We start from the raw sequence: 27,935 nt of genomic DNA, 5'->3' as shown, positions 1-27,935 counted from the left end.
CACAGGAAACCATTTATAAAAACATGACACCTTCGTACCTAATGAAGGGGACGTGATAAGGTCGTACAAAGATGAAGAGACAAACACCAACAAGCTGTGCCGATGTCAGCAGAATGTACCGGTGAGTCCTGGAAACCGCTTTCTGAAGCTGCTCCCCCCACATCTTCCTATTAGTTGTACTGGAACAAAAACAAACGCTGAATGAATTGAACAGAAACAAAATAATAAAAATCATGTTGAAGCCTCTTTCTTTGCAATGTCTTTTTCCCCTGCTCTTGCAACATGAGGCAGAGGGCAGTAAGGTGAGAGCTAAATGGACTTTAACTGCTTAGGAGATGACCCGCTACATGTGCTCAATAGTGAATGCACTGCTACTCTCAAGCGATGGTTGGGCAGCTATGTCTGCATACATTCTACCTTGTAGACCTCCTTATTTTTCTTGTCCTAAAGATCCACATGCAGATGAATAGCTGGCCCACCAACCATGCTACTACATACTACTGTAGCTTTGCTATTCCTAAAGACGATATCTAAAAGTTAAGCCAGAAGAATCAGCAGTGAAATGCTACATTCCTTGGTTGTTTTTGCCCCTTTCCCCTTGAGTCCTCCTCCAGCCTGTCAAGGAACACATTTTTTCACATGCACGGACAAGGAAAGTTCATTCCTTACCTCTACTTCCAACCCTAGCAGTACCTTTATGAATACACATACATAAATACTTAAGCACAGAGAGATATTGCTCACATTGTAAAATTCCACACATACGCTTCAGTTGTGTGTAGAGACTTTGACAGTTTAATATTTCAGCATCAGACAAGGATACTGGGAGCACAGTGCTAAAGCAGGGCCCTGCATTGGCTTAGAAAGCACAGTGATATGCATTGTATAAAAATGAGAGAGTGCAAGAGAGTGCACATTTGGGCTGGTAACCTTGGCATTTGTTAATGACAAACACATTCCCACACAGAGCGACCATATGCAGGTGAATGTACAAAGCACAGCTCTGTTTTCACCTACCTGGTATTTACAATATTCCCTGCATTTAGTTCCACCATTTCTTCAAATCCCACAGCAAACATGTCAGGAGGGCAGCTCTCATCGTCTGCATGGAGAGGAACAAAAGCCATTCAAGACTTACCACTTTATTTGTTGTTTCGTTTAATCATTTGCTTACTTGACAGAAATTAGAAAAAGAGAAGTTCTATAGTTAATCTTGTGCATCCTCTGCCAAGTTATATAATTATAGCTCTTTTAATCGGTCTTTAGAAAGCAACCCTTGCAGTTCCTTTTATCATTTTTCTGCTTGTCTCCTTCTGGTTTGTCTGCATCTTTCTGGTAGGAAGGAGCCCAGAACAAAGCACTTTATTCTAGGTGTGGCCTCAGCAATGTTATTTAGAGTAAGATCCTCACTTCAAAGATCTAAGATATGATGCCACTGTGTACAAAACCCAAAAGTCACAATGGTTTGCCCCATCCCATCCAGTCACATTGAAATCTCATACCCAGTATGCAGTCCAATATCTCAATGTCTTTTTGACACAGATAATTTATCTAGCTGCAACTATTGTCCAATACCAGCATGCTTCTTCCTTCCCACCCATGTCCCCAGGTAAGATTTTCCACTACTTTGAGGAAGTCTTGGAGGTTCCTTGCTAACTTTCTTCCCTATCTTCTTCAACAACATACACCACGGGTTGTAGCCGCTTACCAATGAAGGAATGTATCTTGTCAACAGTGCTCCTTAGACCAACTGGTACAGGAGTTGGGGGGCGGTGTCACTGATGGGCAATGTAAAATACTCTCTCCTCCCACCTAGGTGTGAGCATGCTCCTTGAAGAGGACTCAGACAATCAGACACTGATCTCTCATGGGGCGGCACAGAACTACATCTACATCTGCTTGTTCACCAGGTTTTCCTTGCATCTAAAAGGTTTTCATTATTATTCACCAGATAACAAGAACTTCACTCAGCCCTTAGGGCTACACAGAAGAATACCGTAAGAGCCTAAATCAGATTTGCTCACAAATTAAGAATAAGAAAAGCAGAAAAGTGCACATGCAAAAATAGTAACTGCATATTTCACATGCATACTTTTGACACTCGTTTTTGAAAATTTAGCCATTAATGTAGATTATTAAAACAGCTGACTGCATGAGGTGGCTGACTTCATTGTCAGTAAGTATGTCTATGCTGCATGTGTTCTGTTCATGCACACTAATGTTGTTAATCTCCTACTACCTGGGCCTTCTGAGACTATGGCAGTATTGGCTCAAGAGAAGTAATGCTCATGCGAGACAGCCAGGGATACATGGAATTTATTCATGTATTTGTGTGCTATGCACAGGAATATCTCAGCAATGCCTGCAGAGGATTATGTATTACTCTGTAACAGGGAAAGTAAAGGACAAGCAGTAATTTTAGAACCACTTCATTTCTGAAGGACAGAACACTAAATTTGCTGTTTTCTTTAGTAAAATCTGTAAATCAGTTACAATCACAAGCCCTGTTTTGTGAACTGGAAAGTCAGCAGCTAGTTCAAACAAGCCACAAACACAACAGTTTGACACACTACTAAAAAAAATGACCCGGCTTTGTAATAATGTAATGTAATAAAACGTTACAGCTTACTGTATACAATTCCTTTTGTCTGAGGGTCTCTGAGTGCTTTATAAACACTAAAGGATTAAGTGTAACATTTTCAGAGGTGCCTAAAGGCCAAACTTTTAAAGATATTTAGGTGTCAAAAGATGCAGATAGATGCCTAGTAGAATTTCTAAAGGCACCTAGGCACCTAACTCCCAATGAGATTGAAACACAAGGGGAGGAATGGAGGAGCATGAATAAAAATTGATATTTAGGGATAGATTTTGTGCTGTCTGTTGAGAGATTCAGTGCAGAAGGCCACCTCAGGGTGAGGTGATTTTCTGCAACCTTCACACACACTGGATTTTGTGATGCTGTAATGGCCAAAACACTCGTCAGCATCAGTTAGTGCAGCCCTGAGGGTTTCTCTAACTTATAGCAGCCTTCCCAGCCCCACCTATGGACTGCTACACCAAGGCTTGTGGAGGGGTGCAGTATAAGGTCAAGTGGGAGCAGAATCAGCCACTTAAAATTCCCTCCCAGATGATGTATGAATGGCCAAATATGGGACCTAAACTACTTGGCAGTTCCATTAGACACTAACAAATAATAGATGTATAGTTTCATAGATACTAAGGTCAGAAGGGACCATTATGATCCTCTAATCTGACCTCCTGCACAAAGCAGGCCACAGAATCTCACCCACCCACTATGGCAAAAAACCTCCCACCTACGTCTGAGCTATTGAAGTCCTCAAATCGTGATTTAAAGACTTCAAGGAGCAGAGAATCCTTCAGCAAGTGATCCGTGCCCCATGCTACAGAGGAAGGCAAAAAACCTCCAGGGCCTCTTCCAATCTGCCCTGGAGGAAAATTCCTTCCCGACCCCAAATATGGCGATCAGCTAAACCCTGAGCATATGGGCAAGATTCATCAGCCAGATACCCAGGAAAGAATTTTCTGTAGCAACTCAGATCCCACCCATCTAATATCCCATCACAGGCCATTAGGCCTATTTACCATGAATATTTAAAGATCAATTAATTACCAAAATCATATTATCCCATCATACCATCTCCTCCATAAACTCATTGAGTTTAATCTTAAAGCCAGATAGATCTTTTGCCCCCACTGCTTCCTTGGAAGGCTATTCCAAAACTTCACTCCTCTGATGGTTAAAAACCTTCCTCTAATTTCAAGTCTAAACTTCCTGGTGTTCAGTTTATACCCATTTGTTCTTGTGTCCACATTGGTACTGAGCTTAAATAATTCCTCTCCCTCTCTGGTATTTATCCCTCTGATATATTTATAGAGAGCAATCATATCTCCTCTCAACCTTCTTTTAGTTAGGCTAAAAAAGCCAAGCTCCTTGAGTCTCCTTTCATAAGACAAGTTTTCCATTCCTCAGATCATCCTCGTAGCCCTTCTCTGTACCTGTTCCAGTTTGAATTCATCCTTCTTAAACATGGGAGACCAGAACTGCACACAGTATTCCAGGTGAGGTCTCACCAGTGCCTTGTATAACGGTACTAAAACCTCCTTATCCCTACTGGAAATACCTCTCCTGATGCATCCCAAGACCGTATTAGCTTTTTTCACGGCCATATCACATTGGCGGCTCATAGTCATCGTATGATCAACCAATACTCCAAGGTCCTTCTCCTCCTCCGTTACTTCTAATTGATGCGTCCCCAGCTTATAACTAAAATTCTTGTTATTAATCCCTAAATGCATAATCTTATACTTCTCACTATTAAATTTCATCCTATTACTATTACTCCAGTTTACAAGGTCATCCAGATCCTCCTATATGATATCCTGATCCTTCTCCGAATTGGCAATACCTCCCAGCTTTGTATCATCTGCAAATTTTATTAGAAAAAAACAAAAGGAGTACTTGTGGCACCTTAGAGACTAACAAATTTATTTGAGCATAAGCTTTCGTGAGCTACAGCTCACTTCATCGGATGCATTCGGTGGAAAATACAGTAGGGAGATTTATATACACACACAGAGAACATGAAACAATGGGTTTTATCATACACATTGTAAAGAGAGTGATCACTTAAGATGAGTTATTACCAGCAGGAAGGAGGAGGGGAAAGGAGGAAAACTTTTTGTGATGATAATCAAGGTGGGCCATTTCCAGCAGTTAACAAGAACGTCTGAGGAACAGTAGGGGGTGAGGTGGGGGGAGAAATAACATGGGGAAATAGTTTTACTTTATGTAATGACTCATCCACTCCCAGTCTCTATTCAAGCCTAAGTTAATCGTATCCAGTTTGCAAATTAATTCCAATTCAGCAGTGTCTTGTTGGAGTCTGTTTTTGAAGTTTTTTTGTTGAAGGATAGCTACTCTCAGGTCTGTAATCGTGTGACCGGAAAGACTGAAGTTTTCTCTGACTGGTTTTTGAATGTTCTAATTCTTGACGTCTGATTTGTGTCCATTTATTCTTTTATGTAGAGACTGTCCAGTTTGACCAATGTACATGGCAGAGGGGCATTGCTGGCACATGATGGCATATATCACATTGGTAGATGCGCAGGTGAACGAGCCTCTGATAGAAAGAAAAGGAGTACTTGTGGCACCTTAGAGACTAACAAATTTATTAGAGCATAAGCTTTCGTGAGCTACAGCTCACTTCATCGGATGCATCCGATGAAGTGAGCTGTAGCTCACGAAAGCTTATGCTCTAATAAATTTGTTAGTCTCTAAGGTGCCACAAGTACTCCTTTTCTTTTTGCGAATACAGACTAACACGGCTGCTACTCTGAAACCTGTGATTGAGCCTCTGATAGTGTGGCTGATGTGATTAGGCTCTATGATGGCGTCCCCTGAATAGATATGTGGACACAGTTGGCAACGGGCTTTGTTGCAAGGATAGGTTCCTGGGTTAGTGGTTCTGTTGCGTGGTGTGTGGTTGCTGGTCAGGATTTGCTTCAGGTTGGGGGGCTGTCTGTAAGCAAGGACTGGCCTGTCTCCCAAGATCTGTGAGAGTGATGGGTCGTCCTTCAGGATAGGTTGTAGATCCTTGATGATGCATTGGAGAGGTTTTAGTTGGGGGCTGAAGGTGATGGCTAGTGGCGTTCTGTTATTTTCTTTGTTGGGCCTGTCCTGTAGTAGGTGACTTCTGGGTACTCTTCTGGCTCTGTCAATCTGTTTCTTCACTTCAGCAGGTGGGTACTGTAGTTGTAAGAAAGCATGATAGAGATCTTGTAGGTGTTTGTCTCTGTCTGAGGGACTGCAGCAAATGTGGTTACATCATAGAGCATGGCTGTAGACAATGGATCGTGTGGTGTGATCTGGATGAAAGCTAGAGGCATGTAGGTAGGAATAGCGGTCAGTAGGTTTCCGATATAGGGTGGTGTTTATGTGACCATCGCTTATTAGCACCGTAGTGTCCAGGAAGTGGATCTCTTGTGTGGACTGGTCCAGGCTGAGGTTGATGGTGGGATGGAAATTGTTGAAAACATGGTGGAATTCCTCAAGGGCTTCTTTTCCATGGGTCCAGATGATGAAGATGTCATCAATGTAGCGCAAGTAGAGTAGGGGCATTAGGGGACGAGAGCTGAGGAAGCATTGCTCTAAGTCAGCCATAAAAATGTTGGCATACTGTGGGGCCATGCGGGTACCCATCGCAGTGCCGCTGATTTGAAAGTATACATTGTCCCCAAATGTGAAATAGTTATGGGTGAGGACAAAGTCACAAAGTTCAGCCACCAGGTTAGCCGTGACATTATCGGGGATACTGTTCCTGATGGCTTGTAGTCCATCTTTGTGTGGAATGTTGGTGTAGAGGGCTTCTACATCCATAGTGGCTAGGATGGTGTTTTTAGGAAGATCACAATGGATTGTAGTTTCCTCAGGAAGCCAGTGGTGTCTCAAAGATAGCTGGGAGTGCTGGTAGAGTAGGGCCTGAGGAGGGAGTCTACATAGCCAGACAATCCTGCTGTCAGGGTGCCAATGCCTGAGATGATGGGGCATCCAGGATTTCCAGATTTATAGACTGGGAGTGGATGAGTCATTACATAAAGTAAAACTATTTCCCCATGTTATTTCTCCCCCCACGCCACCCCCTACTGTTCCTCAGATGTTCTTGTTAACTGCTGGAAATGGCCCACCTTGATTATCACCACAAAAAGTTTTCCTCCTTTCCCCCCTCCTTCCTGCTGGTAATAACTCATCTTAAGTGATCACTCTCCTTACAGTGTGTATGATAAAACCCATTGTTTCATGTTCTCTGTGTGCGTATATAAATCTCCCCACTGCACTTTCCACCGAATGCATCCGATGAAGTGAGCTGTAGCTCACGAAAGCTTATGCTCAAATAAATATGTTAGTCTCTAAGGTGCCACAAGTACTCCTTTTCTTTTTTGCAAATACAGACTAACACGGCTGCTACTCTGAAACTTTATTAGCACACTCCCACTTTTTGTGCTGAGGTCAGTAATAAAAAGATTAAATAAGATTGGTCCCAAAACTGATCCTGGAGGAACTCCACTGGTAACCTCCCTGCAGCCTGACAATTCACCTTTCAGTAGGACCCGTTGTAGTCTCCTCTTTAACCAATTCCTTATCCACCTTTCAATTTTCATATTGATCCTCATCTTTTCCAGTTTAACTAATAATTCCCCATGTGGCACGGTATCAAACGCCTTACTGAAATCTAGATAAATTAGATCCACTGCATTTCCTTTGTCTAAAAAAATCTGTTACTTTCTCAAAGAAGGAGATCAGGTTGGTTTGGCACTATCTACCTTTTGTAAAACCATGTTGTATTTTGTCCCATTTACCATTGATTTCAATGTCCTTACCTACTTTCTCCTTCAAAATTTTTTCCAAGACCTTGCATACTACAGATGTTAAACTAACAGGCCTGTAGTTACCCGGATCACTTTTTTTTCCTTTCTTAAAAATAGGAACTATGTTAGCAATTTTCCAATCATACAGTACAACCCCTGAGTTTACGGATTCATTAAAAATTCTTGCTAATGGGCTTGCAATTTCAGGTGCCAATTCCTTTAATATTCTTGGATGAAGATTATCTGGGCCCCCCGATTTAGTTCCATTAAGCTGTTTGAGTTTCGCTTCTACCTCAGATATGGTAATATCTACCTCCATATCCTCATTCCCATTTGTCATGCTACCATTATCCCTAAGATCCTCTTTAGCCTTATTAAAGACGGAGGCAAATTATTTGTTTAGATATTGGGCCATGCCTAGATTATCCTTGACCTCCACTCCATCCTCAGTGTTTAGCGATCCCACTTCTTCTCTCTTTGTTTTGTTCTTATTTATATGGCTATAGAACCTTTTACTATTGGTTTTAATTCCCTATGCAAGGTCCAACTCTACTTGACTTTTAGCCTGTCTCACTTTATCCCTACAGGTTCTGACCTCAATAAGGTAGCTTTCCTTGCTGATCTCTCCCATCTTCCACTCCCTGTATGCTTTCTGCTTTTTCTTAAATCACCTCTCTGAGATGTTTATTTTAAAACAGATACACTACCACTCAAAGTCTTACCCTGAAATTCAGAAACCCCAGAGAGCTTGGGAGAATCCAGCAGCCAGTCTGTTAACTCACTGGTACCAAGGATGTTGCTTCTAAATTGTTTGCCTCCATTTACATTCCAGGTCCCTATGGAAACACGAATCCGCTTGAAGTGCGTGAATTCAAACTGACGCTCTGACATAGCCTTCAAAATACTGGGAGTCACTGATGGAGGGAGAAAGTAAAAACAATTTGCTGCAGTCGAATAAATGGTACTACCTCAGTGACATGTAGACTTACTGTGAAATAATGATAGTTACCTTACTGGCATCAGTGCAATAACTAAAAAAGTAATTCCAGTGGCAATAACAATAACTGCCTAAGTGAAAATGATGCCACCAATTTTTTTCCTGGTAACTGGGTGCAGTCACTGAAATGAGTTGTACTAGTGGAGGGGAAGGGAAAACAGGACTTTCACAGTGACAAACTTGAAGAAAATATATTCAAAATATGTTACTAGAATTTTCTAATCCTTTCCCTAATAATGACTGAATAATACAGTTTGAGATTGGTCTTTCTTGAGATTTTCAGCTTGGCCCACAAAATGATGGTTGTGTCACAATTTAAGAACCAAACCCAAGACCCATTAGATTTTTTTGGTGCATGCTGTTATACACTAATTCTGAAAAACCATCATGAATTTGGATCTGTATTCTGATATGGCCAGGACTCCACATAAGACCCCACCATCTTGATTATTCCTGATTGGTCCCCATTTTAGCCTTGCTTTAATCAGACTTCCTTTTCTTTTTTTTTTTTGGTGGGTGCAAATAATTAAGAAAGTAATTTTTTGAGCACCATTATTTGCAGGAGCAATTTAGGTCATTTCAGTGTTTAAGTAACTGATTTGCACCTGCAGTCAGATATTTAGACACCTAAATGGCCTAAAGAATCCACAAATTGCAGGCACAGAAAGAGGGGCCAGTTTGTAAAAAAAAATCTGGTCCCAAGACAATTGCCCATGGTCAAAGAGAGAGTCAGGGACAAAGCTGGAAAAAAACCCACAGAAATTCTGACTCCTAATCCACTCTTCTAAACAGTAGACAACAACTTCCATCAGCACAGATTATCATCAGTGAATGAGCCAACCTATGCAGAAGTCTAATTGAATATTTTGGGAAATAAAAATAGTGGAATTCAAGCACATGCTGTGGTGACTTGAAAGCATTGTCTCTATACATCAATGCCTTTGTGCAATTGTTATTTATTTCTAGACTCTTCAAAAGAATGCAACTGGTCATCTAGAACATCTGGAAGCGAACACAAGACAAAGAAGACAGATTTACATCTGACTTACCCAACAGAGCAGTGTTGTCCATAAGCATCTTTCCTTTGTCTGCATGTTCCTCACTGAAGAAATCACCCATGAGTAGCAACTTGATGGCTTCCTGCTTCACACTGTCAAAGAAATTTGACTGAATGGTGCGTGACACAGCGCGGGCTCCATCCTTGAGCTTCCCTACCTGCATTAGGCAAAAATGTTCAACACAGGTGACCTTTGCAGTGATAGTGTAGACTTCCTTTAAAGTCACTCGTGAATAAGCAGCTCTGATATTCTCCTTTACCTTGGCTTTCCCCTCCAGGGCACGACTGCCTGTAAACACTCTACTTAGATTGTGACCATTGAGAGTCCACATTGCCTTGTAGGACTCCACAAAGCGGTCAACTGTAGACTTTGAGTTCAACCCTAGGCTTTCTAACTGAGTGTGCAGAACCTGGAGTGAAGACAGAAAGAGAGGTGAGGAAAAGCTACTTTTCATATTTCATTTCCCCCCCGCACCTCTTGTAGGAAATTTCACCCAGCCATCATTCTATAGTTAAACTAATGCAAGTATCTTAATTATGGAAAGACAGAGCTAGGAGACCTCCTTCTTGCCCTTTCTGGTAAAGCACAAAATACAAGCAGAGTGTGTGTGTATGTTTATGAAAGACCATTAATGAACTCACCTCAAGTGCAATGAAGGACTGTACGCTATTTGTACGATCCAGACAGTCCAGGCAATTCATTCGTAAGGTACCTGTCTGCAGACTTCAATAACCAAAAAAAGAATAAAGAGATACAAAGCAGGTTATTAGGAGCCTCCATATCCAGTTGTTACTGATAAACTATTGTTTTCTTTTATCATCAGAAACATTTAAGTTAGAAAGTCAATAAAAATGGCATTTGATCCACAGATAGATAAGACCAGATTTTCAAACACTCAGCCTGGATTTTTCCACCCACATTTTGTAGGTGCAAAACACTTGCCTGCTCAATTTATTTCAAGTACCCAACTGTGTCTGCAAAACCACACCAGCAATTATATGTGTGATGCTTGCAGACCAGGTGCTAGCTCATTCCAAGGCCCTAGGCCTCACTGAAAACTAGTCTGGCTGACCTGCGTGTTAGTATTGCTAAAAAAGGTATTAGATTTATAAAAATGTGTTCAGACTTTAATCTCACTTAAGACATCTGTATCCCATGTTACATGGTAATATTTAAATGTTTGGTCTGTAACTATAAGAGTATTTGCTTTAAAACCTTAAACCCCCGTACATTGGTCAAACTGGACAGTCTCTACGTAAAAGAATGAAGGGACACAAATCAGACGTCAAGAATTATAACATTCAAAAACCAGTTGGAAAACACTTCAATCTCTCTGGTCACTCGATTACAGACCTAAGAGTGGCTATCCTTCAACAAAAAAGCTTCAAAAACAGACTCCAACGAGAGACTGCTGAATTGGAATTAATTTGCAAACTGGATACAATTAACTTAGGCTTGAACAGAGACTGGGAATGGATGAGTCATTACACAAAGTAAAACTATTTCCCCACGTCATTTCTCCCCCCCACCCCATCCCCCACTGTTCCTCAGATATTCTTGTTAACTGCTGGAAAGAGCCTACCTTGCTTGTCACCATGAAAGGTTTTCCTCCTTCCCCCCCCCCGCTGCTGGTGATGGCTTATCTTAAGTGATCACTCTCCTTACAGTTTCAGAGTAGCAGCCGTGTTAGTCTGTATTCGCAAAAAGAAAAGGAGTACTTGTGGCACCTTAGAGACTAACAAATTTATTAGAGCATAAGCTTTGAAGTGAGCTGTAGCTCACGAAAGCTTATGCTCTAATAAATTTGTTAGTCTCTAAGGTGCCATAAGTACTCCTTTTCTCCTTACAGTGTGTATGATAAACCCATTGTTTCATGTTCTCTGTGTGTGTATATCAATCTCCCCTCTGTTTTTTCCACCAAATGCATCCGATGAAGTGAGCTATAGCTCACGAAAGTTTATGCTCTAATAAATTTGTTAGTCTCTAAGGTGCCACAAGTACTCCTTTTCTTTTCACAGTCAGGAGAGAAGCACTACTAAGTGTGAAATGCTTGTTTATCACAAAGAGATGTTATCTCCTCTTCAGAGGAGCCATTGTCGAACATCAGGGGACAAAAGACTTTGTTGATTGCTCTTCCTACGCCCATGAAGAGGAGATGTGCACTAACTTATCCCATCAGCTTGAGCTCTGGCGGAAGGGAATAAAAATCCCTGTCAAGAAGAAATTCTTATTCTATGCTGCTTGGACATCAGAGAGAGGGCAAGACTTCTAAGCATAAGAAAGGGATCACTGGCTGTTTAGCTTGGATTAGCCCTAAAGGACATATAGAGCTTGCTTATTATAGAAGCTTCTATTATCTTTGGAACCTAAGACTGTAACTCATTTGTGTGTGTGTTTACCTGCTTTAACCTTGTAAATGACACTCATTTCTTTTTCCTAGTTAATAATTCTTTAGTTTATTATAGGATTAGCTATAAGTGCTGTCTTTCTTGAGAGATCTGAAGTGAAATTGACCTGGGGTAAGTGACTGGTCCTTTGGGACTGGGAATAAACTGAATATTATTGTGGTTTTTGGTGGAAAGGACTATCTGTCACAAAGACAAGCTTGCCTATGTGTCAAGCTAGACTGAAACACACAAGGGGACTGTCTGACTCCATGTTAAAGCCGTTATAGTGCTTGAGGAGTTCTCACTTGATACTTGGTTGGTGAAATCTAATTATAGAACAACCAGTTTGGGGTTTGTGCCCTGGTTTGTAACAGTCTGCCCTGAGGTTGGTATTCATGTTTGCGAGCTACTCTAGACAGCCTGACAACATGCACAAGCAATTTTCCAGGGTCAAGAAACTGGAGAACTAGTTAAGGCCTGGTGGTAAATTTGGCAGGGGAAAGCAATCTCAGAACTGTTAGCAATTATCTTTGAAACTCCTGGAGGAGGGATGAGGTCCCAGAGGACTGGAAGAAGGGCAAACATAGTACCTATCTTTAAAAAGGGGAACAAAAAGGACCCAGGGAATTATAGACCAGTCAGCCTAACTTTGATTCCTGGAAAGATATTGGAATAAATTATTAAACACTCAATTTGTAGGCACCTGGGGGATAACAAGGTTATAAGGAATAGCAATCATGGATTTGTCGAGAACAAATCATGCCAGACCGACCTAATTTCCTTCTTTGCCAGGGTTACAGGCCTAATGGTTAGGGAGGAAGCAGTAGATGTGATATATATTGATTTTAGTAAGGCTTTTGATTCAGTCCCACATAACATTCTCATAAGCAAACTAGGGAAACACAGTCTAGCTGAAATTACCATAAGGTGGGTGCACAATTGGTTGAAAGACCATACTCAAAGAACAGTTGTCAATGATTCGCTGTAAAACCAAGAGGCCATATCTAGTCAGGTCCTGCCGGGGCCGGGGGGGGGCTGTGTGTGTGTCAGTCTTGGGTCTGGTACTATTCAATGTTTTCAAAATGACTTGAATAATGGACCGGGAGTGTATGCTTATAAAATCTGAGGATGCTTGTTTATCACATCAAGCTGGGTGGGGCTGCAGGCACTCTGGAGGGCAGGACTGGAATTCAAAAAGACCTGGACAAATTAGAGAATTGGTCTGATTCAGCAAGATTAAATTCAATAAAGATAAGTTCAAAGTAGTTCACTTAGGAAGGAAAAAAATCAAATACACAACTTACAAAATGGGGAATAACTGGCATTATGGCAGTACTACTGAAAAGGATCTGGGGGTTATAGGGGATCACAAATTGAATGAGAGTCAGCAATGTGATGCAATTGTGAAAAAAGCAAATGTCATTCTGGGGTGTATAAACAGGAGTTTTGTAGGGAGGAAACTGTCTCGCTCAACTCAGCACTGGTGAGGGCTCAGCTGAAGTATTGTGTCCAGTTCTAGTTTAGGAAAGATGTGCACAAACTGGAGAGAGTCCAGAGAGGAGCAACAAAAATGATAAAAGGTTTGGAAACCTGACCTACAAGGAAAAAGGTAAAAAAAACCTGGGCATGTTTAGTTTTGAGCAAAGAAGACAGAGGGGACCTGGTAATAGTCATCAGATATGTTAAGGGCTGTTATAAAGAGGCCACTGATCGACTGTTCTCCATGTCCACTGAATGTAAGACAAGAAGTAATGGGCTAAATCTGCAGCAAGGGAGATTTAGGTTAGGTATTAGGAAAACTTTCTAACTACAAGGATTGTTAAGCTCTGCAAAAGGCCTCTAAGGGAGGTTTTGGTATCCCCACCTCTGGAGGTTTCTAAGAACAGGTTGGACAAACACCTGTTTGGGATGGTCTAGGTTTAGACTTGAAAATAGATCACAGAATATCAGGGTTGAAAGTGACCTCAGGAGGTCATTTAGTCCAACCCCCTGCTCAAAGCAGGACCAACTAAATCATGAAGATGAAGGTTTCTAACCATCAGAGGAGTGAAGTTCTGGAACAGCCTTCCAAGGGGAACAGTGGAGGCAAGAGACATATCTGGCTTCAAGACTAAGCTTGATAAGTTTATGGAGGGGATGGTATGATTGGATAACCTAATTTTGGCAATTAATTGATCTTTGACTATTAGCGGTAAATATGCCCAATGGTCTGTGATGGGACATTAGATAGGATGGGATCTGAGTTACTACAGAGAATTCTTTCCTGGGTGTCTGGCTGGTGAGTCTTGCCCACATGCTCAGGGTTTAGCTGATCGCCGTATTTGGGGTCGGGAAGGAATATTTCTCCAGGGCAGATCAGTAGAGGCCCTGGGGGTTTTCCGCCTTCCTCTGCAGCGTGGGGCATGGGTCACTTGCTGAAGGATTCTCTGCACCTTGAAGTCTTTAAAACATGAGTTGAGGACTTCAATAGCTCAGACATAGGTCAGGGGTTTGTTACAGGAGTGGGTGGGTGAGATTCTGTGGTCTGTATTGTGCAGGAAGTCAGACTAGATGATCATAATGGTCCCTTCTGACCTTAAAGTCTATGAGGTTTACTTGGTCCTGCCCCAGCCCTTGGGGTTTTTATGATTCTATATGATGGACTCATTGGTCCATGTAGTCCATTATCGTACACCAGTGTCCAGTATCTGATGCTTGAAAGGAATGTAAAAAACAAACAAACAAAAAAACGATACACCACCCAGAGAGACAGGTACAGTGCTGTAACTGCGGGAGGGAGGGAAGATTCCTTCCTGAACCCAGTAAATCTGGTTCCACCCTGAAGCATGACATTTGATTATACTTGTTATCTTGCATAACTATAAATGTTGTTAGTGGTCATGAAAAAGTGTCCCAATACAGAAGCTAAACAAGCAATGAAATATCTGCTCTTTTCAAAGTACTATCAAAATAATTTCTTTTTCCTTCCTCCTAAAATTATAGTGGTTATTTATGGGAAGGCTAAATGTTATTTATCAGTTCACTCCCAGATCCTCTTGTACACAAAAGGCACTTCCATTAACAAAATCTATCAGCACAGCCAACAAATCAATATTTTCAGGATCACTTGCTACAAATACTTATAGGAGGACCCTTTCTACCACAGTAGCTCAACAAGTTTTATAAAAGCTAAACTAAGTCTGTGAACAGGACATTTATACTCTATGAGGCAAAACAAACCTGACATGGATCTGGTATTGTGTCACCTAATTAAAATGATTCCAAGGGAGAGAGCCTCACAAAGTTAACTGAATTTGTGAATCAGAACTACAAGTAGTAAAATAAAATGGACAGGGTCTACATTTTCAAATGACCTCTGTTTTCTGGACACAGAAAAATATTTGCACAAAGCCCATGTGTACAAATGGAAGCTACTTGAAACTTTGAACCAACATGTTTTTAAAACATAAATAGTACAGAAAGCTACAGCAGTCTCCAAACAAAGTGATGAACTCGGTTCAGTAGATGGCAAGATTTGTGTATGAAAAGTGATAAAGGGGCAGGGACACTCACCTGGCAGGTACATTCTTGCTCTTTGTGAAGATGCCAAATTCATCCCAGTGCAACTTTAGCTGAGGCCTCAACAAATTCTCCAGCTTCTCTATTTTCCCACCTTTTGCAAGCTGATGGTAGTCAAAATTAATCATGGGTGTGTCTGCAGCATGGGAAGAGGCCCACAGCAATTTCTGTTTGAAAAGGGAAGAAGGAAAGCAAATTCTACTTACTTCTATGGCCCAGATATCAATACCTGCATGCCTTATACTGTTGATAAACTTTAATCATGGCTTTAATGTAGAGAAGTCTAGAGGGAAGTACATTATTTTGTTGTATGCTTTTCTAATGCAAGTTTCTTGTTTTGTTACTTTCCAAGAGTAAATTTGACTGTTAGGGCCAAATTTTCCTATGTGGGAACCTAAGTTGTAGCTGTAAAATATAAATGTAAGCTGGTTATGAGTGTGTAACACAAGCAACTGTGCACATAAGTACCTATATGGCCTCAACAGTCTAGCTTTTAGAGCAAAAAAAAAAAAAAAATTAAGACCTTACAAACCAAAAGCATACAATGAAATAATGTTAGTGATGAAGATAAAGCAGGATACTTTCCTCATTCCTCATATGACTGCACGTGATGTGTGTACGATCATCTTATATTTTATTAACATACAACATGTACTTTTCATAATTCTATCACAAACCCATGAAGTAGTGAGAATAGCTTTAACTCTGAATATTTATGGCCTTTTCCCTAGCATGGACACTCTTATTTGCCTTTTTTCCATGTAGCTTATGTTGCTTGAGAAGAGATTTAAGCTAAACTGAAAAACAAACAAGCAAACAAAAAACGCTCTGATACCAAACTAAGAACAGGTATCAGAGTAGCAGCCGTTTTAGTCTGTATTCGCAAAAAGAAAAGGAGTACTTGTGGCACCTTAGAGACTAACAAATTTATTAGAGCATAAGCTTCCGATGAAGTGAGCTGTAGCTCACGAAAGCTTATGCTCTAATAAATTTGTTAGTCTCTAAGGTGTCACAAGTACTCCTTTTCTTTTTGCAAACTAAGAACGTCTCCACAGGGCTATAACTATATCAGTATAACCAGTAAAACTTCCCTGCACAGACCATGACAAAGGTATTGTATGTAGTTTAGTGAAGAGGTGTATTTCATTGTATTGTTATCAGAGTCAAACACACTAATAAATTTGTTAGTCTCTAAGGTCTCACAAGTACTCCTTTTCTTTTTACGGATACAGACTAACAAGGCTGCTACTCTGAAACGCGCATCTGTTTCTCTGGTAACTGTCCACATTTCAGTTTGTACATTTACATTTGACTGCACTGGTAGTATTCTTGGGAATGATATCTCACTACTACCTCAGTGCAAATCATTGTCAAAAGTATTGCACCCCATACACTGTGGCTTTGTTTTTAGTACAAACATAATTGCAGTCTGTTATAGTGGTTAAGAAATGCTTGCAAAATCACTTGGAAAAATGTCATCTTCCGCTACCAAGTAATGGTGGAAATTCAGAGCCATGGTACTGAATTAAAAAACAAACAGAAAAGAAAAAAAAGATTTTTCTGCATATACTAATGATATTAGTAACCATCCTACTCAGATCAAAGGAAACTAGCAGCAACTGCAATGAACATATTTTAAAGTGATTTAAATAAAACTTTAAGACTGAGGGAAGAAATGAAAGGGAAGGGAAGGAAGGAAGATGGGAAATTAAAGTGGATGGGGAAGATAGAGAAGCAAGGAGATACGCTTATGACAAAAGGGGAAAGAGGGTCCCATTACTTATACTGCCTGTAATTTTTAATTTGAGTATTTTGAAATGCACCAAGTTAAACACTGATAGCACATCCCTCCTAACCTTTATTTATGAAGAAACAAATATAATGAAAATGCCCAAGGGGTCTCTGTTTTGGATAAATACAGAATTTCAGTGTCCAGTGCTGTCAATGCAGATCCTTTCACCTTCACAATAATTCACTTACAATTCTGTTAGTCTGGCATACAGTTAAAAAAAATGGAAATCAAACCAACCCTTTATTTAAAACAAATGAACAAATGCATACAATCTTTATACGACAGATGCCCTAAATTCTGATTTAGTAACCAATTTCCTGTTCTATGATCATAACAAACAATGTAAAGAACTTGTCTAGAGAAAGATGGATCTCATATAAAATATGGAAGATGTTATTTTTGCACGCATAAACTGTTAATAAGATAATACTTAGTCCTGCCATGAGTGCAGGGGACTGGACTAGATGACCTCTTGACGTCCCTTCCAGTTCTAGGATTCTATAAATGGTGAGGATAATATCTTCAAGAATGTGGATATTGCATATACATTACCTAAAATAGTCAATGTAAGAATTCACCAGGGATGTCAGTTTTAGATTCCTGTAGTTCTATCTTGACATTTATGAGAAGACTGTAATTTTAGAGTAGCTATATTCATCTCTTAATTATAGATCTCAAAGTACTTTATAAAGGGGAGTAAATAATCATTATTTCCAATTTACAGATAGGGAAACTGAGAGCACATATGAGCTAACTCTGGGACTTAGGTGGCTAAATACTTCTGAAAATCCTACTAGTTGCCTTGCTGCAATTTTAAGTGCCTAACTACCATTAAAAATCAGGCCCTAAGTGACTACATCACTTTTGAAATAAGATTTAGGTGCTTTTGAATATTTACCCTAATTCTCGAGAGGCTAGTTAAAGAAAAAGTGAATACAATTTGAGGAAGTAAGGAAAAAGACAGCCTGATCATCCATTCAGGAAATATTACACATAAAGAGAAAGATGCCAGATAGTCCAGGAAACTTAACTGTCTAACTTCTTCAGATCAGGTGCCCCGAGGCTGATCTCAAGTGATTTTTCCTCTTGAAGAAGCAGGACTCTGACACTTAGCAATTTAACAAAAGTTATTGTTGTTGTTTTTACCTTGAAAGCTCTGTTAAGCACCTCCTCTCCTCCTCTGCTTCCCAACAGGTTAACAATCACTTGTTTTCCATACTGCTCTTTCAGAAGCATCATATGCCTGCAACATTAGCAGCAGCAGTACAATCTGGTTTAATAAATATCACATACCAGCCACCCTTTTCAAAACACTTGCAGAAGAAGTCGCTGGCGGCTTGAAGGTTTCAACAGCAATAGCTCTACAAATATATCTTAGCTTCCTTTTAGTCAGCTTCTACAGTAAAGAACTGCTTTATAGGGCCCTCATTTTCTGTCATCGTAGTAACTGTGGAATTAATAACTGGAATGATACTTTACTTTTATTGAGTGTAAAGACTGGAAAGGTAGGACAAGGATACAGAGCTCAGATGATCAATAACATTGTTAGTTTTCATACAGTCCTATGTATGCGGCCTTTTTATGGCCCTGTAACTGCAAGGTCTGAGCAAAGCCAATGGGAGTTGAGAAGACTAAGCACCTCCAGGAATCGCTCAGCATCTTGCAGGACTGAACCCTTAGGCCTTGTCTACACTACAGGGGAAATTTGATCTAAGCTATGCAATTTGAGTTATGTGAATAGCATAACTCAAATCGACGTAGCTTAGATCTACTTAACACAGGGGCCAAACTACGCGACGTTGACGTGAGATGCTCTCCCGTCAACTCCCGCTATCTTCTTGATCAAGAGTCAACAGGAGAGCAATCTGCAGTTGATTTAGCGGGTCTAGACCCGCTAAATTGACTGTCGATTGCCTCTTGTTGATCTCCCAGTAAGTGTAGAAAAGCGCTTAGAGAGTCAGCTATGGTCTGGAATTCCAGACCCAAAGTCAGCAAATGACTCATTGCCAGATAAATGTCATCAGCCACATCGATCAATTATTTCCGAGCTGCTACATAATTCAGGTTTGTAAAACTATTCACATTCCACTTGTATGTTTTAGTAGGCAGGTTGGTGGTTAGGAGTCAGATTTTAGGTAGATGGGCATAAATTCTCCCCTCGACACATGTGTGTTTATTGTTGGGGTGTATGTATGTGTTTATTATAGGAGTTAAGCAAGCTCATCAAGAGCCTTGAAGGGTCCAAATGTAAGAAATCCCACAGCAGTTAAAGCTGCTAAAGCACTAAAGCAAAGGCCAGGTATTAAATGTACGCTAACATAGCACTAATGAAAAGTTTGCTTGTGCTGCCAGTGCTTGCATGGCCTGATGATAGTGTTGTTAAAAGGTTACTGTCTCTCTAACTGGCAAGTCACAGGCTGCATTTGTGAGTCCAATTAACAAGAAATAATGTGTTCTGTAAAAGACAAAAAAAAATTGGCAGGCTTTCCTGCAAGAAAAACAGCCAAAGATGCTGGTGCTATCTTACAACCCCGATCCTGCACTTGAATCTGTGCAGGCAGAACCTTGCTCCACACAGCCAGCCAGCCCCTTTGAATTCAGTGGGTCTCAGCATAGCTCCAACTGAAGCAATGGAGCCTATTTATGGACTAAGAATGTGACTTTTCATTTTTTCCCCTTCAAATTTGTGATAAAGGGCATCAAAGTGCCCCTACTGTGAACCTAATAATTACACCAAAGTGCCCTTAAGTCCACTTAAAAAAAAGGAAGGAGGATGTTTTAAAAACAAACATATAAAAAGGCGCATCCAAAACCTTTCATGTGAGCCCTGCATTGGGATTTATCGGAAACAGATGCTAAAACAGGACATTTGCATTCACTGCTCCCAGTGTCTTTTCAAGATGTCAAGGTGTGAGCTGTGAAAAATTAACAGACTGTGGCCATGCCAAAACACATGAAAAGGCTGCAGTGACTTTACAGGCTTCAGTGAATTTTTCTGTATGAATGTTCAATTGTCCATTTCCAAAAATGCTCTTAACACAATCCTTTAAAAATTTAGTTTGAGCTGGACTGTCTCATGCAATTCTGATCTGGCAACTGGGCTGTGATGTACACAAGAAAGAGAGGGGCTAGATCCAAGCCATTCTCCCACTTCACTCTACCATGAGGAAGCCACTCAGGGGTATGTCTACACTGTAGCCGGGAGATAGCCTCCCAGCCCAGGCAGACAGACTTGCGCTAGCTCAGCTTGAGCTAGTGAGCTAAAAAACGCAGTGGGGACAGTGCAGCTCAGACGGCAGCTCAGGCTCTCAAGCCCTTGGGCTTTCGGCAAAGGCTCAGGTTGTTAGCCTCAGTTTCTGCTGAAGCCACAACATCCACACTACTATTTTTAGCATACTGCTTGAGTCCCACTAGCACGAGTCTGTCTACCTGGGTTGGGAGGCGCACGCCAGGCTGCAGTGTTCACATATCCTCTGGGGTTGCTCTGGGGTAGGGAGAACAGGGTGTGGGGTTAGATGGGGCAGTGGGGTCATAATCTGTAGCACAGTTTCCCCTCAACCTTGTGGGGATTATGCATCCTCATCATTACCTTATGTGGGTTCCCTCTATGCTTAATGAAACCCTCCAACGTGAAGGCAGTTCAGGGAAATTGGCAGGCAGAGACTTCCCAGAGTAGACTACCACAGGAACCAGAAAACAGTAAGATCCTGGGGGCAGGGACCCCACCATCACTTCTTAGTAGCGAGTCTAGAAAAATAGGACCCTAATCCCTGACTGGAGTCCTGAGGTGCTACAAAGTGATCGATAATAATCATCTCCACTAAAAGCTGCAATAAGTGAAATCAAGAAAATACTGCGGCCTATTAAAATAGACCCGCAACTTGAATATAAATTTTAATTTGTCAATTAAAATCACATGACAAAGGCAGACTAGGGTGTGGTAATTCATCAGAGGTCAAATCCTTTCTCAGACAAAGCTCCCACTCAAGGCAATATGAATTTGCTCCCAAAGGACTGCAGGCTAAAGGGTTTTCCCCACTTGATGATCATGCACTCAGAGGACCCACATTAATGTATGGATTTTGGATAGCTTCCAGTAGAGTTGCTGAGTCTTGTGGGGTTAGATCCATTCCTCTGGGTCGGAGCAAAAGAATGTTACCAGGAGAGCATCTCACAGGGGGCGGAGAATGGGCTGCTGCTGTTACTCTGCAGCAACAAGCTCCAGTCATAGAAAAACAGGGAGAAAAATAAACTCAGAATGCAAAGGGGTTTGCATTTGGCTTCTATTTGGTTGGGACAAAAGGGGAAGAAGAAAGGGCACGGAGAGGCTATTTTCAAATGTAAATTTATCGTTTTGACTCGCAAATGGTTACATGGCACTTTTTTGCACAGTATTCAGAATTTCTTAACTCCTTCAGAAAGAGGCTGAGATCATTTTGATTCAATTTCCACCAAAACTAGAAAGGACAAAGCACTAAAACCATACCGTAGGGAAAAATTGTGCAAAAGCAAGGGCGATGGACTAGATGATCTAATAAGTGCTTTCCTTCTCTAACAGCTCTGGTTTGCTGGGACGGAGTACAGCTGTGGCATCATGGTTACATGCATACCTGATGTGTTACTGACAGAGCCTAATGAAGCCTACCTGTCAAAAGCAGGAGCATTTGCTTCTAGGCCTCTGTTAAGTCTCAGATGATGGGAACCAACCTAAAAAAATAAAAACCCACCAAAAAAACCCCAGAAGAAATATTATGAAGTAATTCTCTAAACTGCTGAAATCCTGAATCACTAGATGTCTATTTCCCTCAAAGAAAACATGTTTTTATTAGCACCCAGATACCCCAAACAGATTACATACACCCATACACATAATGCACTTAGTACAAAAAGCTTAGCTACAGCTTTTATTAGAAAACAACATTTCCAATTACAATGAAAAATAATGAATAATTAACATTTGTTAATGGAATACCTACGCCCTTATTTATGGCCAAACAAATTCTCAATCCTGGCCAATACTCTAGCAAAAAGTTCACTGCACCACAGGAGTGTGCTCAATCCTCCTTACCCCTCTAAGTAATCAGGAGGCACTGCATATCTGCCAATTCTATGGACTGTGGACTAACTAGTTCGATCTTTTGTTTTTTAGATTAATTGGATAATACATGCACGGTGCTTTCTAAATATAAAGGATTATGGGCTATATCCTGTATCACTTAAGTCAGTGGGAGTTTTAATACTGACGTTAATAGCAGTAGGTTTAAATGTTTTATAAGTAGTGGTATTTCTATTCAGTGCAGCTGAATATATTGTATTTTTTCCCAATGAATATCTGAATCCTCTAAAAGACCCCATCAGAATTTTCAAAAATCTTGTTTGGTTAACTGTTTGTCAGCATTTAATCTGTATTTCTTTCTACATAAGTGCAACCCTTCCTTACTTTGGTGCCAGCACACGTACACAAGGAGTGAATGACTGCTCCGATGAGTAAGTCGCAAAAAGAAAAGGAGTACTTGTGGCACCTTAGAGACTAACAAATTTATTAGAGCATAAGCTTTCGTGAGCTACAGCTCACTTCATCGGATGCATCGGATGAGTAAGTGTTCACATATGCAAGTAAAGGTTGCACAATCTGGCCCTGAATCAGCACAAATGTGTGTCATTTCCTTCTTAGAGAGGGAAAAAAATTTGTACTATTAAAAAAGGCAATTAACACAAAATTCAGGGATAATCTCCAGGTTTTAGAATATACAAAGCAATATAGAACTGTCATAATTCATATCCAAGGCAAACCTGAGGCATTTAAATCAGTCTCAGACATTTATTATTATAGAATATTCAAAAGATTAAGTTATTCTTATTACATATTATGTACATATTTAAATTGTTTTTTCTCCTCTACTCTGACAATGTGAAAATACCAGGCTGCCTCTTGCTTGAGCTTTTCAATGACATCTCATTGAAAGTGTGGCCAATATAAATGGTTGGGTGGAAATGGGTTTAAAATCAAAACAGTTGCTTGAGAAAGCGGCCCATTTGGAAAACGTGTTCTGTGATTGGACTTGTAGAGTTAAATTCTATGGTTAAGCTCAGTGCGGCCGGTGTGCGTTTGGCATGATGACTGCAGGTAGGTTCTGGCCCATAACGTCAATATAATTTGTAGGGAGGTGTTTTGTGTGTTTATTTTTATTCTGCATTGTATTTAGATGACATTCATCTCTTTTACAATACTGACGCACAATGTTGGATCACAAAGCTACTCTAAACAAAAGGATTTTGGAAATGAGATTTTGAAAATTATGGGTAAGTATGTATAGCAGGGGTGGGCAAACTTTTTGGGCCTGAGGGCCACATCTGGGTATGGAAATTGTTTGGCAGGCCATGAATCCTCAAAAAATTGGGGGTTGGGGTGTGGGCTCTGGGGTGGGGCCAGAAATGAGGAGTTCAGGGTTCGGGAGGGGACTCTGGGCTGGGGCAGGGGTGCGGGTGGGAGGGAGAGGGCTCCAGCTGGCGGTGCAGAGCTGGGGTGCAGGAGGGTGGGACTGAGGGGTTCAGAGGGCAGGAAGGTGATCAGGGCTGGGGCAGGGGGTTGGGGTGCTGGAAGGGGTCATGGGTGCAGGCTCTGGGTGGTGCTTACCTCAAGCAGCTCCCAGAAGCAGCAGCATGTCTCCTCTCCAGCTCCTATGCGGAGGCACGGCCAGGCAGCTCTGCATGCTGCCCCATCCGCAGGTGCCGCCCCTGCAGCTCCCATTGGCCGTGGTTACCGGCCAATGGGAGCTTCAGGGGCGGCGCTTGGGGCAGGAGCAGTGTGTGGAGCCCCCTTACTGTCCCTACACGTAGGAGACAGAGGGGGGACATGCTGCTGCTTCCAGGAGCCGCGCGGAGCCATGGCATGCGTGGAGTGGGGCAAGCCCCGGGCCCCGCTCCCTGGCAGGAGCTCGAGGGCCAGATTAAAATGTCTGAGGGGCTGGATGTGGCCCCGGGCCATAATTTGCCCACCCCTGGTGTATAGCATCTAACTGTGCACAACTGTTAAGCTGCTGAGACCACTGCTTGTCATGCTGTTCAGTATGGTCTCATTGTTTCCTTGCACTCCCACACTGGTCTTTCTGTATCCATTTCTTGTCTTAGTCTGCAAGCTCTTTGGGGCAGGGACAGTCATTTTGTTCTGTGTGCAGCACCTAGCACAGCGGGGTGCTGATTCAGGACTGGGGTTCTGAGATGCTACAATAATACAAATAATCATAAACAAACACATTTTAACTTTCAAATTGTTATGCAAGTTATTGGAGTTGATGCAGAAACACTTGGTAAAATTCTCTGGCCTGTGGCATGCAGGAGGCTAGACTAGATGGTCATCATGGTCTCTTCCGGCCTTAGCTCATGGTCCCTTCTGGCCTATGCATCTATGAAATCTATCGAATACACCCATATACCAATTATATTTATTTTAAAATCATAGAGCTCCTGCACTGGAGCCCTCACCTATACTATGGAGGACTAAGACACCATCCCAAACTGACATTTCAGATGGAAAGGTTATTCTGGATGAAGTAAAAAACATTATTAAGAAACATCTGTGTAAATAAATTATTAACTCTTCTCTGGAGTTATCTGAGCACTTAAAATATTAATCTTCAAAAACTAATCACTGGATAGATATTTGCCTATTCCTTTTAAAAACAGCTTAACTTTCCCACAAATAGAAACATAGTCGAAAAAGTTCAGTACTTCACAGGGCAAGTCTCCTAGTGAATGAATACCATTAATAAACAAATCCTATGCAACTTTTAGTAGCGTTAGTGACAGGCCACTTGATTTTTCATTATATTTACCTGAAGCCCTGGTTGCTCCCAAAACAGTGGAACGGAGCCTCTGATCTGAACAAAGGAAGAGATGTCATCATCCAAATAAATTGTCTGCAGCAACATAAAGGGAAAGAGAGTCTTCAGTGAAAAGAACTGTTCTGTCACTCCTCAATCAGACAACACAAGTTAAGATACAAATACTGAAGAAAAGGCGAATGGTGGATCTCAATTTATCTTTATCTCTGTCAGTATTCTTGACCTCACAGAAATGGAAACAAAATCATGCCTTGTTTGCTTTCATGCCAACTCATTAGGTTTAATTTGCTACTCACTGGTAATAAAAGAGAATTTAAGGCACAGATGCTTCTACGACAGAGATTTCCCTCACACTGAAGATGATCTAGCTACGCTGGTGGACAGACTGAGACAGACCACTTTCTCTTTCATAGAATTTTAACTATGGAGATGTCATCACTCCATGTGACCAGTTATGGTTAAATGCCAGGTGTGGGATAAGCTTACTGCTGCTCTATTAAACTATTTTCTTTGACCACACATTTTGTCTTGTCAGTGTGGCCAATAAAGTGTGTGTGAAACCTTCAGCTTTTCCGCTCCTATTTTGAGATGGGGGGAATAAGATTATGTTCACTATTTCTTATCTAGGATGTTTATAGTAAAATCTTTCCAGTCCTCTTTTCTCCCCAGCCAGAACTCTCTCCCACCCTTTGTATTTATCTCTGTGAACAGTGCTAGTAAACTAATCTTGCAGCAAAGCTAACAATTAGAAGCACAAAGGATGTACCCCATCCTCCCCTCTAACCCCTACCTCCAAAAAGTATTATATTTTCAATGAGCCTAGAGTAAAAGATATATGTTCAGACATAGTATTACCAGAGAGCAACAGTGTAAAGTCAACTTCACTGCCGTGGCCTATACTTAGCAATGGAATCCTGGCCCTTTTCCATTTGTGACATATAATACAAGTCTCAGTTTTCTTGTACATCACAATGAGTCTTCCAAAGCCCAGCAGATGAATGGTATCAGTCAGCTCATCCAGGTGCCTTTTTTTTTTTTGGTCACACTCTATCATTTAGCTTATCAGCTAGCAGCTTGGCAGTAGTTCCAAAATGGGATGAACAGCAGGTGCCAAGAAAGAGGCTGCATGAGAAAGAGGTTTAGGCAATGGGAAACCAGTTACCACATGACTATAATGAGGTTATATTGGCTCTGCCCCTGGTCTGCTGGGTGACCACAGGAAAATCACTTAAGCCTCTGTGCCTCAGCTTTCCCATCTGTAAAATTATCTCTTTCGTAAAGTGCTTTGAGATGTACAGTTGAAAATATTATTTTTACATATATCACTGACAAACAAACTAATCAACCCTCGCAACACCTTTGGGAGGTAGGTGTGTGTCTATTATTATCCCCATTTTGCTGAGAGAGAGGTTAAGTGACTTAATCAAGGACACAAAAAGAGTTAGTATCAGAACCAAGCTTAGCCTGATGGAGTTCAGGTCATGATGTAACATACACCTGTCCAAAACGGCTTTTCAATCAATACTCTTAATTGTGTGCAATGCTTAGTTACCATGGTGACAGGTGTTTTATAAAAACCTAAGATTGATGCTGTTCTCCTTCTGTTTCTGCCCTAGGAACTACTCGGTGTAATGTGACAGGACTGCAACATGAGAAGTAAGTAACCCCATCCTCGCCTCTTTCTTTTCCTCACTGAGCAGGCCAGTCATAAAAACCAAATGACTCAATGACCTCTAATCCTCAAATCATGTGTAAAAATAAAGTCAGACAGAGCAGGCCTGATTCTCAGCTGGTGTAAACTGGTGTAGCTCCATTGACATTGGCGGACCTACGCTGACTCACACCAGCTCAGAATCTGGCCTACAATCTGTAAGAAATTCTGGAGTCAGATCTTGACTCATTTATGATTTTAAGAACAGTCACCTGCTGACAAATGGGATGAGTCAGTTATCGGCATAACTTGAAATGAAATGTTAAAGCTACATTATGTCATAGACAGACAAAACTCTTATAGAAGGAGATCATATACATCCAATATCACATATACAGTACAATTCTGTGGATAGTGGTGGATAATCAGCTGTGCATGAGTTCCTGGTGCAATGCTGGGCAAAAGGGCTAGTGTGATCTTGGATGCATCAACAGGAGAATCTCGAATAGGAGTAGAGAGGTCATTTTACCTCCATATTTGGCACTGGTGCACCCAGCGCTGGAATACTGTGTTCAGTTCTGGTGACCACAATTCAAGAAGGATGTTGGTAAATTGGAGAGGGTGCAAAGAAGAGCCACAAGAATGATTAAAGGATTAGACAGCATGCCTTAGAATGACAGACTAAATAAGATCAATCTATTTATTTTAGCAAAGGGAAGGTTAAGGGGTGACTTGATTACAATGTATATGTATCTACATGGCGAAAAAATATTTGAAAATGCGCTCTTCAGAGAAAGATATATCAGAATCCAGTGGCTAGAAGCTGAAGATGGACAAATTCAGACTGGAAATAAGGCACAATTTTTAAATAGAGAGAGTAATTAACCACTGGAACAACTGACCAAGTGTTGTTTCTGGAGGTTTCTCCAGCACTAGCAGTTTTTATATCAAGATTGGAAGTTTTTCTAGAAGATCTGCTCTAGGAATTATTTTGGGGAAGATTTATGGCCTGCGGTATACAGGAGGTCAGACTAGATCATCACAAGGGGCTTTCTGGCCTTGGAATCTATGAACAATCAGACTAATCTACTCCTAGGAAGCTAGTATTCGTCCAAGTGAGTTAGGATCAAGATCATGCCATGCCATGCCATTCAAAAGGGCACTTCCTCCTAGACAACTGCACCTACGCTAACTCTTCCTAGACCAGTGGTTCTCAAACTTTTTTTTTTTCACAGACCACTTGAAAATTGCTGAGGGTCTTG

The 27,935-nt window shown here is 41.1% G+C and overlaps 1 protein-coding gene and 1 long non-coding RNA gene across 2 annotated transcripts in view; one reads left to right on the top strand and one right to left on the bottom strand.

Moving 5' to 3' along the window:
• The window catches only part of SYNJ2 (synaptojanin 2), a 102,620-nt gene that overhangs the window by 28,168 nt on the left and 46,517 nt on the right, over positions 1–27,935 (bottom strand). Inside the window, 10 exon segments of the mRNA XM_038397867.2 lie at positions 39–179; positions 1,018–1,102; positions 8,109–8,300; positions 9,433–9,598; positions 9,701–9,850; positions 10,083–10,164; positions 15,381–15,553; positions 18,325–18,421; positions 21,824–21,885; positions 25,014–25,097. Coding sequence (XP_038253795.2) covers positions 39–179; positions 1,018–1,102; positions 8,109–8,300; positions 9,433–9,598; positions 9,701–9,850; positions 10,083–10,164; positions 15,381–15,553; positions 18,325–18,421; positions 21,824–21,885; positions 25,014–25,097 — 1,232 coding nt within the window.
• On the top strand, positions 3–9,859 carry LOC122459632. Its single transcript, XR_006280446.1, has 4 exons — positions 3–121; positions 8,219–8,316; positions 9,350–9,557; positions 9,719–9,859. It is a non-coding gene; the product is annotated as an uncharacterized LOC122459632 (long non-coding RNA).

The sequence above is a fragment of the Dermochelys coriacea genome, chromosome 3, assembly GCF_009764565.3.
Source record: "Dermochelys coriacea isolate rDerCor1 chromosome 3, rDerCor1.pri.v4, whole genome shotgun sequence".
Lineage (NCBI taxonomy): Eukaryota > Metazoa > Chordata > Testudines > Dermochelyidae > Dermochelys > Dermochelys coriacea.
The sequence above is the reverse complement of the archived record's forward strand: the minus strand, read 5'-3'. Positions and strand labels throughout refer to the sequence as shown.